The sequence below is a fragment of the Phocoena phocoena genome, chromosome 6 (assembly GCF_963924675.1).
Source record: "Phocoena phocoena chromosome 6, mPhoPho1.1, whole genome shotgun sequence".
In the NCBI taxonomy this organism is placed as follows: Eukaryota; Metazoa; Chordata; class Mammalia; order Artiodactyla; family Phocoenidae; genus Phocoena; species Phocoena phocoena.
Window position 1 is genome coordinate 78,038,099 of NC_089224.1, and position 16,291 is coordinate 78,054,389.

A 16,291-nucleotide genomic window follows, 5' to 3' on the forward strand; every position below is an offset into this window, starting at 1 on the left:
TGCTGCACACGGCTCTTTCTCTAGTTGTGGCGGGCAGGGCTACTCTTTGTTGCAGTGCACGGGCTTCTCATTGTGGTGGCTTCTCTTGTTGCAGAGCACAGGCTCTAGGCGTGCAGGCTTCAGTAGTTGTGGCACGCGGGCTCAGTAGTTGTGGCTCACGGGCTCTAGAGCACAGGCTCAGTAGTTGTGCACGGGCTTAGTTGTTCCGTGGCATGTGGGATCTTCCCGGACCAGGGCTCGAACCCGTGTCCCCTGCATTGGCAGGTGGATTCTTAACCACCGCGCCACCAGGGAATTCCCGGGGCATTTATTTTTATTGACTGTTAAATCTTCCAAATCAATAAGGGTATTTATTTTTATTGAATGCTAAAACATCAACAATTCAGCTCTTCTAGAGCAGAGCCAACCTTTTTAACCATAGTTTCTTTTCCCATAGCTCCAAATACACCCTTGGCTATTTTTGCATTCTTTTCAGAAATCCTTTTTGGAGCTCTGTAATCTCCTCCTCCTGTATTCATGGTCTCAAAGGACTGTCTGAATTTTTATGACACCACCTGCTATACACACAACAAACTCAAACTTTTAGAAGCTTTTTAAAAATAAATAAGGGACTTCCCTGGTGGCGCCGTGGTTAAGACTCTGTGCTCCCAATTCAGGGGGCCCGGGTTCGATCCCTGCTCAGGGAACTAGATCCCACATGCATTCTGCAACTAAGAGTTCACATGCCACAACTAAGGAGCTGGCGAGCCGCAACTAAGTAGCCCGCGAGCCACAACTAAGACCCAGGGCAACTAAATAAATTAAATAAACAAACAAATATTATTGGTGTCATGAAAATGATAAGTCATATCTGTAGTTGCCACCTCCTCACTCTAACAGTCTCCTCCCAAATAAAAAGGTCATATCTGAATGTGAAATGGCACACGAGTATTGATGGAGTAATTCTTTGGTGACAGTCTCTGCTTTGGAGGCAGGGGTCACAGAGCACTAGGCCCTTGGTGAGTCTGGAAATGGAGATGTTGCAGAATTTTTCCTGTTTGTGTCTTCCTGAATGGTAATTCAAATATCCAATCACTCCCCACCCCCTTCAGCTCAGTAAGGTTCTGCCAGGGCAGCAGGCAGGCTGTGCTTTGGTGGAAGGGAGTTCACTCCATGTGGAGTGGTTGGCAACACCTATGTCCAAAGGCATTGTTGGTGGAGGTGATGACCTCAGTGACGAGTGATTAAGGAGGGCCAATACCTGCCCAAGGTTGAGGTCATAAGTGGGGCAAGTATATTTCTGGCTCAAGCTTGGCTAGGGCTGGGGTGGGTGGGAGCAGTGATTAACTGCAAATGAGGACAAAAGGACTTTGGGGGATGATGAAAATGTTCTGAAACCAAAAATCATCAAACTGTTTACCACTTAGTATGTGTAAATTTTATATGAAATCAGTACACCAATAAAATTTTTTTAGAACCATATACACAAAGAAAAACTTGCTAGGGTGAAAAAAAAATTCCAAATCTACAGCTCTAATGAGCTCACCATGCCCCTGGCAAAAATTAATTTAATGTTGTTCAGTCTTCAACTTGTCTTGGCAACAGTTTTATTTTCGTGATAAAAACTGTATAAGAACTATGATCTTATCCATGCAGGAAAAGAAAGCCAAACAAAAAGATTACTTGCAAAGGAAGAATAATCACACTGAACCCAAGCTTCTCCTGTGCAAAAGTAAATGTCATGATAATAAAAGAAAGAAATTTTAATAGGACAAACTGAGCTCTCAGAATTATATGCCAGGCTAAGACATCATGTAGCTCTTGTCAAGGGAATAGAAATATAATCAAGCGTGCTCATTTGATGTTCAAAAGAGTTAGTATATAGTTACAGTTAATTCCTCTGAATAGCAAACTGCATACATTTCAGATGAGTAGAATTGTAAATATTTTTTCAATATAGAAAAATCTATTGAAATCTGAGGTGAAGTAATTGTAGGAAGGAAGAACCCAAGCAGGAGAAGGGTTGGTGTTTTTCATTCTTGAAAAGTGTCAATCTTCTGGAAGCTCACTCCAGTTTGCCACAGTCCTCACCATTCCCTGAAGTGTCCCTGATGCAGAAGCTAAGTATCAGGGACACTTCAGGGAATGGTGAGGACTGTGGCAAACTGGAGTGAGTTCCAGAAGATTGACACTTTTCAAGAATGAAAAAACAAAACCTTATTGCTGGGTCTTTTAATTTTTCAAATCAGATTACCTAGATTTTTATATTAAAAAATCTTCAATTTACTCATCTGAAAATAGTCCAGAATCAGTGGCTTTCAAGCTGTTTTATGCCATAGAAACCTTTCTTCAAATTAAATTCTCCATAAAATACAAAAATATGAACCAGAGCTAGATTATTTCAAATATCTATGATTCTATGGGATCCTAAATAAGAGTTGACCGAGTAATCTCTTATCTAGCTGGTCAGCATATTTACCTCATGCCAATTTAACTCATTAGGTTAGCCCAAGTTAACATGTATTAAGTGATTATTATGGACCGGACACTGTGCCTTTATGGATGCATGATCCCACCATTGGCAGTCATACATACATATTTCAGGGCAGGGAAAGCAGAACACCACAGAGGACGTAGAAAACCCTGCTTCTAGAGGAGGAGGAGGAAAACGTCAGCCAAGGGTACATTTCCACTGTGCCTTAAAGGATGGGTTAAGTTTTTCCAAGCAGAAATGGGTGTCTAGAAAAGCCTGAAGAAACACATATAGGTGTGAAAGTACATAGTACCTTCAGGGAAAGTGAGATAGCTGGTACACAAAAGGAAACAGCACCCAGAAATTAGGCATTCACCTGTTTACTGGTAATTGAGTTATACTAATCAGTCATTTTCTTACCGTATTTGCATGGAGGAGGAGGAAAAACAGGCCTTAGAGTGGGGAGGATGTAAATCCTAGCTTACATGAATGAAACATTTCTATAATTATATACTTTAAGTTAGAATCACAAGGATAATCTGTTATTTTAAATTGTTTTCTTTTTGAGTTAATAGATTTTAATCCTAGAAATTAAGATTAGAAATGTTGATGAGAATCAAACCCATGATATTTTGTGTAAAAATCTGTACACTTTTGTGTTATAAATATTTATAAAATTTAAGAGGATTTGGCTTATTAAAATAAGATTATCCTTATTGTTCTCTCACATGGTGCAGGATGCAGCATCTCCGTGGGGTTTATTCCTGTGCTGTCCTGTGTTTGTTGCCCTCTCTGTGTGGGCTGCAGTGAGGAGGTACAAAAAGGAAGCAGCCACGCTCCGTTTGCTAGGACTCATTGTTTAACAGAAGTGATTTTGTGGAGAAGCCATTCTCCTCCACTGCAGGAAGGCAGTTGCCTTAAATTCTCTCTATAGAATTCTGAAATGCTTTCCTCAGAGACCAGAAGGGCTCCAGAAGGTCAAAACCTTTCACCATGACAATATGGTACCTCAGAGGGCAGAGGAAACTCCAAAGTTCCCAAGCAAGCATTGATGTACTCCTAGCATCTACCACCAATTCTGGAAGAGTAAATACTTGAGTTTGTGCCCTGCCATGAGAGTTTTCATTCTGATTTTACCTCTTGAGCCTAGGGGGAGCTGGAAGGTGGGGCTTGTGCTAGGGTTATAGGATGGAATGAGCAAGGCTTCATCCCTCTACAACATCCTGCATGAATTATAGGCTCTGACCCTGTCTTCTCTCAGCTCTTAACTTTGCTGAGACTTGAGAATCCTGAAGGTCTTGGTTCCAGCTCATCTCTCTACCCCCAGGGGCTGGGCCCCCAACCCTTAGGCACAGAATCACCATTCAGAGGAGGGACACATTCATGCTTCTTCCCATCTGGCTTTTCTGCATCCTGCTAGCAGTGGATAGAGTGTGCTAAGTGCTGAGTCCTATCAGAGGAATAGATTCCTGCCCCCACCTCCTGGTTTGATGGTATGTTGAGCCATCTTGGGTTTCCTTAGGAAACAGTGAGGCGGGGGCATCCCATAGTCCCCCATACCACACCATGAGGAAGCCACAGCACTTCCTGCCCTTACTCTCTCCTCTGTGGTAGGTCAGGAAGTGGGACCACAGAGGTGCCAACTTCTGAGAGAAATGAGGTGTCCAAAACAGAGTTCCCTCCCATCCACTCAGGGCAGCCTCTTTGTCTTTCTGCTTCCCAGTGCTCTCCTCCAAACCCCAAAACTCCCTTGTCCCTGGCTGAACACTAGGATGCATACCTGTTACCAGGTGATCACCAACTTCAACTTTTTTTTCTGCCCACCTAGGCTCACATGCTGCTACCAACTCCTTAGGCTCTAATAAAAAACCTTGCCATGGCAACTTCCAGAATTCCTTTTTGTCTCCGGCTTTGGCTCTATGTATCAGCCCCTCCCCCCAGCCATGATCCTCCCCAATTCCTCATTCACCCCCTTAGGTATTTGCCCTGCTCTCTTAATTGTAGAAAAAACATTCTTCTCGTGATACAGAGTCCCTCCACATTACTGTCACCTTGTCTCTACTTACCACCAGTGAAACATCTGTGCTTTTAGCCAAGGCCAACCCCTCAACCTGTGACTCACTCCTATTATGTTACTTCTGCACCATAAAATTGCTCTAGCGGTTCTCCCTTTCTCTCCTCCATCATCAGTTTATTCCTCTTGACTGGATCTTTTCCATCAACACCCAACAAGCTATATCTCCTACCTTTAAAAAGCCCTCTTGATGCTATCTCATTTTTCTGCACCTCTGTGGAACAAACCTCCCTAAAGCAGTTGATTACACTTGCTATCACCAATTGCTCTTCCTCTCTCTCTAATCCACTCCCGTCATGCTTTTACCTCCACTTCTCACCTGAGTCTATTCTTCTCAAGGCCATGAATGATCTCTGTGTTGTTAAATCTAATGATCAACTCTGAGTCCTCATCTTACTTGGAGGATTGGCAACTTTTCATGCAGTTGATCACTTTCTCCTTGAAATACTTTCCTCTCTTGCCTTCCAGTATGCCACACTCTCCTGGTTTTCCTCCTACCTCACTGGCTGCTAATTCTCAGTCTCTGCTTATTGGTTCCTACTTTTTCCTCCAAATTCTTAATGTTGAGGTGTCCCAGAGCCTGTCTTTAGATCTTCCCTTCATTTACAATCATTGCCTTGGTGATCTTATCCAGTCTCATAATTTTACGTATCTATCTTTCTCCCTTCCTTCCTTCCTTCCTTCCCTCCCTCCCTCTCTTTCTCTTTCTTCCTTCCTTCCTTCCTTCCTTTCTTCCTTCCTTTTTCTTTCTTTCTTCTCCTCCTCTTCCTCCTTCATATTCATCATCATCATTCAATCTTTTTTTTTTTTTTTTTTTTTTTTTTTTTTTTTTTTGCGGTACGCGGGCCTCTCCCGTTGCGGAGCACAGGCTCCGGACGCGCAGGCTCAGCGGCCATGGCTCACGGGCCCAGCCGCTCCGCAGCATTGTGGGATCCTCCCGGACCGGGGCACGAACCAGTGTCCCCCGCATCAGCAGGCAGACTCTCAACCACTGCGCCACCAGGGAAGCCCTTTTCTACTTTTTGATGGTCTGGGAATGTGTAGCTAATTTCTTGGAGTTATATTGAGGTGTGAGGCCCTTCCTTTTGATGTGAGTTATGTTTAGCTGCTGGACAACTGTCCCTTCCCTCTCTCTCCCTCTTCACCTCTTCAGAAATGGCTTTCAGCTTACCAGGCACAGTTTGTCTATTTCTTGATCGAATACTGCTGTTGGCCTGCAGTGGTTGGTTCCTTTGCTAGGATTTTTTGAATTGAGCTTTGAAATGGCTATATATTTTAAACTTATCTCTGTCTTACTTTTCGTCCACGCATCTCTTGGTTTGTATTTTTGTCCTACCTAGGAGCCCGGTTGCTGCCCCAGCACATTTACAATTTGGAAATGTTTAATTGATGGAGGAAGTAGGACCTAGAGCTCAGAGTCATAAATGCTGACTTTGACCAGAGAACCTCCTAGTATATCAGCTAGGCCATCTCTTCTTCCTTACTATGTCTAGTAATTTTCTTTTTCCTATCCATTTTAAGAAGTTCTGCATTTGCTTTTTTAAAAAATGAGGATAGCCGTGTATTCAACTAAATAAGGAAACAAAGAAAAAGTCTTCTATCGTAAGGCTTTGAAGTCCTCAACTTGTCATTTAATTGTTACTAAAGCCCTCCATGGATGCAGAAATGCTGTCTTCAGATAGGGTAGGGGTTGCACCTGGATCTGTGTGTTTGCTGTTTGAGAGGATGCCCGGATGCCAAACTAGAAAAATCCTGTGAAAGAAGTAAAGGATTTCACAGATGTTAGGAGTTAGGTGTGCAGACCCTAAAAAAATGTTAAAGGTAGAGCTTGTTACATTGGCAAAGAAAGAGGTTTTACCAGAACTAGATGAATTATATACCTGAGGACATTTTTGTCCCTGAAATCTTAGAATAATATGGCTCTGGTTTTCTTTCTTTTTTTTTTTTTTTTTTTTTTTTTGCGGTACGCGGGCCTCTCACTGCTGTGGCCTCTCCCGTTGCGGAGCACAGGCTCTGGACGCGCAGGCTCAGCGGCCATGGCTCACGGGCCCAGCCACTCCACGGCATGTGGGATCCTCCCGGACTGGGGCACGAACCCGCGTCCCCTGCATCGGCAGGCGGACTCTCGATCACTGCGCCACCAGGGAAGCCCATCATTCGATCTTAATCTATCTTTCTATCTAGTCTTCTACAGCCAGGACCTTCCCTGAGGACCATCAAACTTCTGTGCTGAGAACAGACTGTTGGAAGTATGGTCTCAGGCAGAAGCTGGGAGATTAGTTATGATGCTACTGCAGTAATCATAGCAGCAGACTGAGCGAGAGACATCATCATGTTCCGAATTCATTTCAGAAGGTAGAGACAACAGGATGGACTGGATATGGACAGTTAGGGAAACAATATCAAGGATGACACCAACGTTTTTGTCCTGAACAACTAGAAAGATGGAGCTGCCATTAAGTGATGCTGTGAATACTGTGACTGGAGAATATTTCATATGTGTAATCAGATGATGGCTTGGAGCAGGGAATCAGGAGTTCACTGTTCTATAGTTTGAGGTGAATATTGGACATTCAAGTATATGTGTTGATTAGACAATTTGGGCATGTGAGACTATCCCATGCAATCATGAGCTCCATTGTGCAAGTCCTGTGTCTTTGTCATGTTAGCTATGGTCCCTTACATATAGTAAATTATTTTAACTGAGTGTAAGATATTTCTCAAAATTATTTTTTAAATTCTTTTTGGTCCAGTTTTGAGATATAATTGACATACAGCACTGTATAAGTTTAAGGTGTACAGCATAATCAAGGTTATTTTTATTGTGACCTGAGGTCAGTACCCCAGTAATCGTGTGTCAGCATTCCCTATTCCATAGCACTCATCACACTAATGTAATGATTTGTCTGCTTCCTAAGCCCAGACTTTCAATTCAAGTATTATTAAGGTATTATTATGCCACCACTATCCTAAGCCCTGGGGATATGAGACACTATTGTATTATTTAGGCAAGAATGGATGAGTAATCTAACAAGCAGAGGCAGTAAACACAGAAAAAAGGGGGCAAAGTTGAGATATATCAACATTAGAACAGTCACTGACTTCATGTTTGAGCTGAGCAAAAACACAGATTTATAATTATACCAATTCCTGACACTGGAAAACAGTTTTGTGGGGTTGACGGTGAGTATTCAGAAATTTTAAATTAATATGCATTGCCTTTGAAAACAAGGCTCAACTCACTGCTCTTCATCACACTATGGACAACAGACCAAAACTCAGTTTATTCATCTCCATCCCCTAAAAGCACTTGGGTATTGGGTGGCTTCCTGGCTCAAGGTGCTTTAGAGTACCTAGCTAACCAGCCTTTTCTCTTATCATGCCCTCTTCAGGAACATGTCAACTTCTACCCCAGGTATTCAGACCTCCATCTACATGCTCTCCCTCCCTGCTTCTCTCCCTGCCTACCCTTGGGAGTGGGGACCAGCCCCTCTCCATGTTCTACTGTGATCTTCATTCCCAGTGTCATTCAGTCCATGCAGCTGATAGACAGTGGAAGTGGGACAGAGGCAAGAGAGCTACAGCAGCCTCCCAAGTGAGTTCTGCAGAAAGATCTAACCAATAACCAACAGGGAGCAGAGAGGGGAGATTCTATCATTTGCTTTTGACTGTTGTCATATTACCTATAGGATGTTGATAAACACAAAGCACCTGCTCAAGGGTGGAACACTGGCACTCTCGTAAAAACCTCCCTTCCAGAGTGTGGGCACATATAGAAGTCATCAGTGAATTCTGCCTGTGAGATTCCTGGCCGCTCCTCCTTGACAATTCTAGCCTTATGTCCACATTGCTCCTCTGGGCCAAAGGACACCATGATAAAATTCAAGCCTGACCTTTACCTTCAATGTACCTTAGACAAGGGCCTTCCTTCTCTGTTCAAGTCCCTTTATCCGTAGTCTGGGGTGGGGGTGGGGTGGAATGCTACCCAGCTTAAGTGTGGGTTAAAGCCCCTTCCCTAGATAGGAAGGACATTTACCTCCCTTATGCCTTCCCTGAACACACCGCAGTGGAGAGAAGGAGCAGACGCACACCACTTTACTTAGAGATATACAGTGTATTTTTGTATAATGAAAATGACAGTAGCAGTCCTCTTCAAGGAATGCTGACGTTGGAGAGACTACAAAGTCTCTTGACTGAGCTGGGTCTTCTTGAGCAGACCAGTGCTTCCCTCCGAGGTGAGAGTTGGGAATTAGGGTGGGTTCCCTGGTTGGGTGACACAAGCCACTCAAGGACAGTGCCGAGGGTGGCGGCAGGGGATGCCCGGGACTGAGGCAGAGTGGAGTTGATGGGAGCGGGGGCGGTGCCGGAGCTTACTGTCTGGGGAGCGGGGCACAGCGAAGCCCACCTGCTTCCCAGTGGGCGGAAATTGGGCCTTAGGGTCCCCTCTTGTCTTCTCCATCTTAGTTTGCCCCTTGGGACTTTTGGCTGAAGCCAGGCTCTTTCCCACATTTTCTTTTCTGGTGTTGGCCACTTTCTCAGATGTGGAGGACACGGATTCCTCACGCCCTTTGCCTTTTGTCTTGGGGTTAATAAAGTGCAGAAAAGATTTTATCTTATTTCTCCAGCCAGATTCTGGAAAGCTGGGCCTCTTGTGAGTACGGCCTTGCATCACCTGCCCCTGAAAAACCTGACCTTGTAAAGTTTGGCCCTGCAACGGCTTACCCGGAGTGAGTTGGCCTAGGAAAGGCTGGCCCTGTGACACCTGGGGCACCACAGGCTGGGCATTCTCAGGAACCCTTGCTGGTTTGAGGATGACATTGAGCTTGGCTTGACTCTCTTGCAGGTCATTCTTCTCAGAGTCTTTCCTCCCAGGGACTCCAGGAGGTAGCTCTGGGGGTTTAAGCTGAGGGCGATGCTGGGGACTGTGTTGACAGGGGACATCAGGGTGAAAGCGATGTCTCCGTCGCCAGGGGCTGCAGGGTTTCCCATTCAGAAGCATCCCTTCTGGCCTCTGGGCTTCAGCAGAGTGGCTTTTCTCTCTTGTGGAGGAGACTGCAAACCCGGCATCCCCTTTTCTGTGGTCCCCGGCCGATTTGGGTTTGCCTGGCTCCTCTCTCTTTTCTGCCAGTGTGGGTACTTGGGCTGAGTCCTTGCTCTTGTCAGGACTTTGGGGCTCAGGGCTCCAGGGCTCCTTCAGGTTGTGGTTGTTCACACTGGCCTCCAGCTGACCACGAAGCACCTGGGCCTCTGTCAGGTCCCCACTGGGTTGCGAGATATTGGTGGCCCAGTGGACAGAACCGTGGGATACTGCACTGGAACTGGGTTGCTTCTGTTTCTGATACACTGCCTTCAACCCAGTGGCCAGCTGTTCTTTGGAATAGAGGCATTCTGGATCTGGGGAATGTGGCATATCTCGTGGGATGGGGAGCTCCTGGAGCAGTGTGTTTCCTTGGTTGTTTAGACTCCCAAGAGACTCCTGTGTGCATATGTTCTCTGAGGCTGCTACAATTTGTTTCCTGGACTTCCTTGCCGTTATGGGAATTCCCAGTTGTATCTCTAGCATCTTCTTTCTCAGATGGAAATTTAGTTCGGCCAATTTGTGTTCTCCAAGTGAGGAGGGCCGCGCAGGCTCTGTCTGACTTTCTAGAGGCACCATCTCAATTACTTCTTCCACCTGCACTTCAGCCTGGAATTCATCTGCAATGTCTGCACAAGCCTTGTTGGCATCTTGAAAGACTGACCCAGGACTTAGACCCTGCTCTTCAGGTGAGGTCATCTGAGTCAGAGGTTCTGTTGGGAATTCGATAGGCCCAGGTACCATCTCTGTGATCATAGCTTGGGAAGTGATTGCTGGGGCCATGACCCTAGAGAGAGCCACATAATAAAGAGCCGGCAGCCCTGACAAGAAGGCCAGATACTTGTGCCGTAAAGTTGTCTCCAGTTTCTCAATGGCTCCCTCAGACAGGGATCGGGGCAGCTTAGGATGTTCAGTGACAGCATCTGGTGAGGTTTGTTGCTGCTGATCGAGGGCCGTCGGCATCCAGGGTATAATTTTCTGTTGTAGGTCCGAGTCACTTGCTGCCTGTAGTTCCAGGGGCTTGCTTTCTGGGATGCAGGTGAAGGGAGCCACTTCCAGGCCCCCAGGAATTATGCACTCCCAAGAGCTATATACACAGGCAGGGACGTTGCCCTGGTGAATCTGCCCACATTTGGAGTTGATATGGCTATGCAATATTGCCTTGGCCTGGTCAAACAAGTGTGGCATGGGGACTGTCACTGGGTCCACAATGGGTGAGAGTGGGTCATCAGCCCCAGCGGCCTCTAGAGATGTAGGCCGGGGGCCATTCACACTGTCTAGGGATATGCTTCTCCGGGACAGAGTCTGCTGATTAGTGGGGGACAGGAGCAATTGAATGGACTGTTGGATCTTCTGCAGCAGGCCCCAGCAGTGGTGAATCAACTGTCTCTGGAGGCGGAATTCCAGCTGTCTCCTGGCATGCTGCTGTGGGAAGAGTAGTTCTCGTGTGAGGACTGAGATGGGATGCCCTGGCCAGGAAGTTTTCACAGTCTCAGAAGACTGGGCTTTGTCACAGGGCTTATACTACACAGGGCTCTGGGTGTGCTGATCTCTCTGGGAAACATCTGGCCAGTCCCACTGAAGCTGGAGCTGCCTCTGCAGCAGGTGCCACTCCAAGGCTTCACACTCATCCAGGGTCAGAAATGGGACACTGATCTGAGCTGGTTGGTTGTCAGATGGAGCAACCCAATTTTGAGAAGACAGAAAAGAGGGTGGAGCTGACTGGGGTGGAGCTTTAGGCAGCAGAGGGAGGAAGGAGAGTTCCTTGAAGAGAAAAGGATCCTTCGAGCGGGGCTTGGGCATGCGCTCATTCATGGAGAGGCCTTGAGAACCCAAGAAGGTGTCAACCAGGGACTCACTGTGCAGAGAAGGAGGCCACAGAATAGCTGGCTATATTACGGCTGCACATGGCCCACTGAGTCGTTAGCCTGCTGCCCAGGCATTAGATAAAGGCCACTTAATTCTTTAAGGGCTGAAGAGGGCAAGGCAAGAGCCATATGGTTTGGGATTTGCTGGTAGCAGTGTATTTGTTCTGGGTCCATAATGGACCATTCAGAAACCCAGAAGGCCTGGGTAGGCTGGCCAGCCATACATGGACCCAAGTTCTGGTATGAAATGGTCCCAAATCTCTCAACAGAGAACTGAGAAGTATCATTCTGAATGAAAGAAACTGGTTGCTTATAAACAGGTTGGTAAAATAATGGTGGATTTGGCATAAGCTGCCTCAGAGACTCTTCCACACGTCTGGGGAGACCCCACCTCTGGAAATGCATCCATTTTTTTACATGTAGCTCAAGCCGCCTCAGAACTTCAGGACTCAGGAATGGCAGGTGGGCAGGGAGGACAGTGACCATCTGCAAGGCCACAGGATGTGTCAGGGTAGTAACTGCTCGGTTCAGAGTCAGCAGAGACACCTGGGAATTTAAGGGCTGATGGCCTTGGTTCCCACAGACAAGGTTGAGGTTGCTCTGTATCATCTCCTGCAGCTTTACTGAAACCCCAGGTTCCTCAATCCTTGAAGAAAACATAGTCTCTGGGCCCCTGGGCACCTCTGGCACTTGAAATCCCTGCCTTAGCATGAGGTATTCAGCCCAGAAATCATGGATGCTGGCTGCACCAGTTGACTGGGCAGCTGACTGGGTTAAGGATTTCTGTGACACTGTGAGGGTTGCAGATGGAAGTGAAAGGTCTTTGGAGTGTGGGCCATGCTCCAGACTCTGTTCAAAAGACACATTAGACGTGGACAAAACCTCTAGGCAAGAGGAGCCCTGCGATGGGCCCCCTGAAGTGGGGGAGATCAGAGTGTTCTCACCCACCACCAGCTGCTGAATCTCCAGAGCCACAGCATTGCAGGTTTGGCAGCAGGGATCTGCACACAGGATCCGCCGCACGCTCCCCTCCTGAGGAAGCCAGCCCTGGCTGGGAAGGGAAACATGGCAACCGTTTGTTACTGATGGAATGACATCTGCCTCTTTTCAAGGGTGTGGCCTGGAGATTGACACTGCTCCCCTTAGCCCTGTAAACTCTGAGGCCTGCACCCACTGGGTGTTTACTCATCTACTTTTCTTCCCAGGGAAATGTCACTTGGCAAGTTATGGTGTGCTGGACTGAGAGCCTGGGGCTTGTTGGGCAAAGTCTCAGACAACTGAAAGGAACGCAGGGCCTTGAGAGCCTGGGAGGTGGGTGAGTTCTCTGCTGACCTGTGCTGAGTAGCTGAACTAGGAGAAGGCAACCAGGCAGATGGGGGAGCCAATGGTTAGCTGATGGCGCAGCACCAGGAACATCACCAGATAGAACCTGGAGTCAGCCTCGTTTGGGGCTACAGAGGTCCTTGTGGGAACTCTGCATTCTGGGGATTACAGGGCATACACAACATCTCTTGGAAGACAATCCCTATTCTCTAGAGATCTTAAGAGGGGGACAATATGACAAGCTCCTGCCTGAGGGCTGTCCCAGGAACTGGCCTCCCTGAAGACAAAACCAGAGGAGGTACGTCAGCAGGGTCCAGGGGTCTGCCCTTGAAAGGGTCTAGCTGTAAAGAGAATATGAAAATGATGACTGATCTATGCACTTAATTAATTATCTATCCTTGTCTTGTGGTTGAGTGAAAACCCATGTAGTTTTAAATCCTGCACTAGTCAAATCCTTAATTCCAGGACCTTTGTGAGCCTAGCCCAGAGCAGAACTGCAGGACTCCTGTCTCCTGAGATGTCTGATCCCACCCTCTCCTCTGGGAACCCCCAACCAGTGTCCAGGCTCCACTGTGTCTGGCTACGTCCCAGCCATTATGCTCCACCCCAACCCTGCCCCAGGCCAAGCGGACAAATGATCACAGGCCAGGCTGGGAGTTGGGAGACTGCAAAGAGCAAGAGATCACCTTCTCATGACAGAGAGCAGCTCCCACGGCTTCTCAGCTTCTTCCCGGGAAAGTCTCCTAGCTGAGAAACCAGGAGACAGTGTTACATGGAACGGGAGAGGATTCAGGGACATCCTACAGGAAGCTGGAGACCTTTGAATGACAGGAGACGGCAAACCCCAACAGCCAGTGCTCCGAGGCATGTCTGACTACAACTTAACCAGGTATGATGTGCTCTCCTGGACCTAATCTCCTTTGACCTTCACAACCACACTGTGAGTGAGACAGCATCATCATGCCCATTTTATGGATAACAAGACTGAGAGCTGAAGTGACGTCCACTGGGTCATAAAACTAGTAAATGACACAGTTAAGGACAGAGCCCTTACTTCCTCAATCCCCTACTTCCTCTTCACTCCCAGGGGTAAGGTGGAGAATTCTGGAACATTCCCAGGCTCTGATTTCCCACCCAAAAAAGTCTTCTGGGAGTATCTGTCAACTTGGGGAAATTGGGCCTTCAGTGGTTAGAGCACCTGGTGCCTGGCACCAGGGGTCATTGAGGGACAGGGTTCATGGGAGCTTCACCCGCAGTAGAGAGAAGTCAGAGCAGAGACTGGGACATTACCTCTTGATGCTGCATCTCTAGCCTTTTGTCTGACTTTTCGGTGATGCTTAAAGACAAAAGAGTTAGAGTATGAAGTTGGGACACCATTTTCTTTTTCATGTCCAAACTGAGACAAAGCTAATATACAGTTCCCAATCCCTTGTAATTTATCTGTATTTTATTAACTTTCCTAACTTTCCATACTCTATTTTTTCACCCTAATATTTCCCTTCTCTTCTTACTTCTGTTTCATTTTGAGGTTCTTTCATCCTCAATACCTCCCATTTTTTTCCTAAGAGAAGTTGTGTATCATGCTTATGATGAAACAAGAGAAAAGGTGGAACAGAATAAAAGGTGTGTAGGTCTAATAATCAAAGAACTTCAATTTACAAATGCCTTAATGGACCACAAACTAGAAAAATCTCCCATAATGGGAGGTCTTCTAAGATCCAGTGAAGCACATTCCATTTCATCCAAGTCTCAACCCAAGTCAGAGAGAGACGTTCTTGAGTTTTCAATTAGAATACATTGCAGGGATAGCCTGGTAAGAAATTATTTGTAGGCTCTGAGAAGGGAAATACCTTATAAGAGTAACTAACGGATGGTAAAAAAAAAAAAATCAAGGGGAGGGAGGGGAAAAGGAAGGATAAAAGGAGAGACACTGAGAGCTTAAAAGCTTCTTATCTGAGGCTTAATTAGTTCAGTCATGGTCACAGTGTTTCCCTACCTGGCAGCAGCTCCTTTTACGTTCCGATGTTAGTCCATGGTAACGCTTTTTCACTTGCCAGACAATTAGGATAATAATGAAGATGGAGCCATAGGTGTATAAGGGAAACCCCAAATCCCACAGAACAAAAGTCGGGCTCAACATGATCTAAACCTCATTAGCACAAGGAGACCAACCATCCCTATATGTAGGCATTCAGAGTCCCGGCGCCTAGTGACTTCCAATGCTACACTTTGTCATCTCCGCCTCACAGACGACGGAACCAGGCCACCAGACTGCATCACAAAGGTCTGTTTCACAAGGCAGCTGTGGTGTCAAAGACCTCTACCTGTCTAGAGAAGTGAATGTGGTGATCCCATTTGCAGATGAGGGTGTCTGGTTGTCTGCAAGGACTGAAGGTGCCTCTCACAGTCACTGTCTGTTCTCCCACTTTGTCTCCACTCTCCACACCCTCCACCAGCCTGATGGCCAGAGTCTGGTTATGGCGTGGAAATGGAGAGCTTTGATGTTACAGGCAGTGGATGATGGGAAATCAGAGGTGCATGAAGGGACCACGGCAAGGCCATGGTGGTAGCATCTTTAAATGACGTTGTGGGAGTCAGAAAGGAATGCCTCCCAGACTGTGTGGCCTCAAGCTTGCAGATGAGTGAGAAGAGACTGTAAACACTGCCTTCCATTGAGACTCACTAATGAGACTTCCTTACAGAGCTCTTTTTTTTCCTTAGGCTTTTATTTATTTTTTTTTTTTGAATTTTATTTATTTATTTATTTTTACAGCAGATTCTTTTTTTTTAAATTTATTTAGTTATATTTATTTTTGGCTATGTTGGGTCTTCGTTGCTGCATGTGGGCTTTTCTCTAGTTACGGTGAGCAGGGGCTCCTCTTCGTTGTGGTGCGTGGGCTTCGCACTGTGGTGGTTTCTCTTGTTGCCAAGCACGGGCTCTAGGTGCCTGGGCTTCAGGAGTTGTGGCTCATGGGCTCTGGAGCACAGGCTCAGTAGTTGTGGCGCACAGGCTTAGCTGCTCCGCAGCATGTGGGATCTTCCCGGACCAGGGCTCGAACCCATGTCCCCTGCTTTGGCAGGCGGATTCTCAACCACTGCACCCCTAGAGGAGTCCCCACAGGTGTCTTTATTGGTTATTTCTACCAAACATTGGAAGAAATAATACCAATTCTCCACAAACTCTTTTGTAAAATTGAAGAGGAGGGACTATTTCCCAACCTGTTCCATAAGGCCAGCACTACCCTGATGCCAAAACCAGACAGAGACATTACAAGGGGAAAAAAAAAAAAGTACAAATATTCCTCATAAGCATAGATGCAAATCTAAGCAAAATTTTACAAATTGAAACAAAAAATTATGAAGAGGATAATAAACCATGACCATGTGGGGTTATCACAGGAAAGCAAGATTGGTTTAACATTTGAAAATCATCATACTGATATAATTCATCATATTAACAAACTAAAAAGAAACAATATGATCATTTCAACAGTGTA

At 46.3% G+C, this 16,291-nt stretch overlaps 1 protein-coding gene across 1 annotated transcript; it reads right to left on the bottom strand.

The window, feature by feature from the left end:
* Nucleotides 1-8,811: 8,811 nt before the first annotated feature.
* On the bottom strand, nucleotides 8,812-14,934 carry LOC136125078 (protein SPATA31F1-like). Its single transcript, XM_065879905.1, is given in 5 exon segments — nucleotides 8,812-11,477; nucleotides 11,480-12,522; nucleotides 13,481-13,541; nucleotides 14,085-14,130; nucleotides 14,791-14,934. Coding segments are annotated over 5 exon segments (3,960 nt in total).
* Between the last annotated feature and the right edge of the window lie 1,357 nt (nucleotides 14,935-16,291).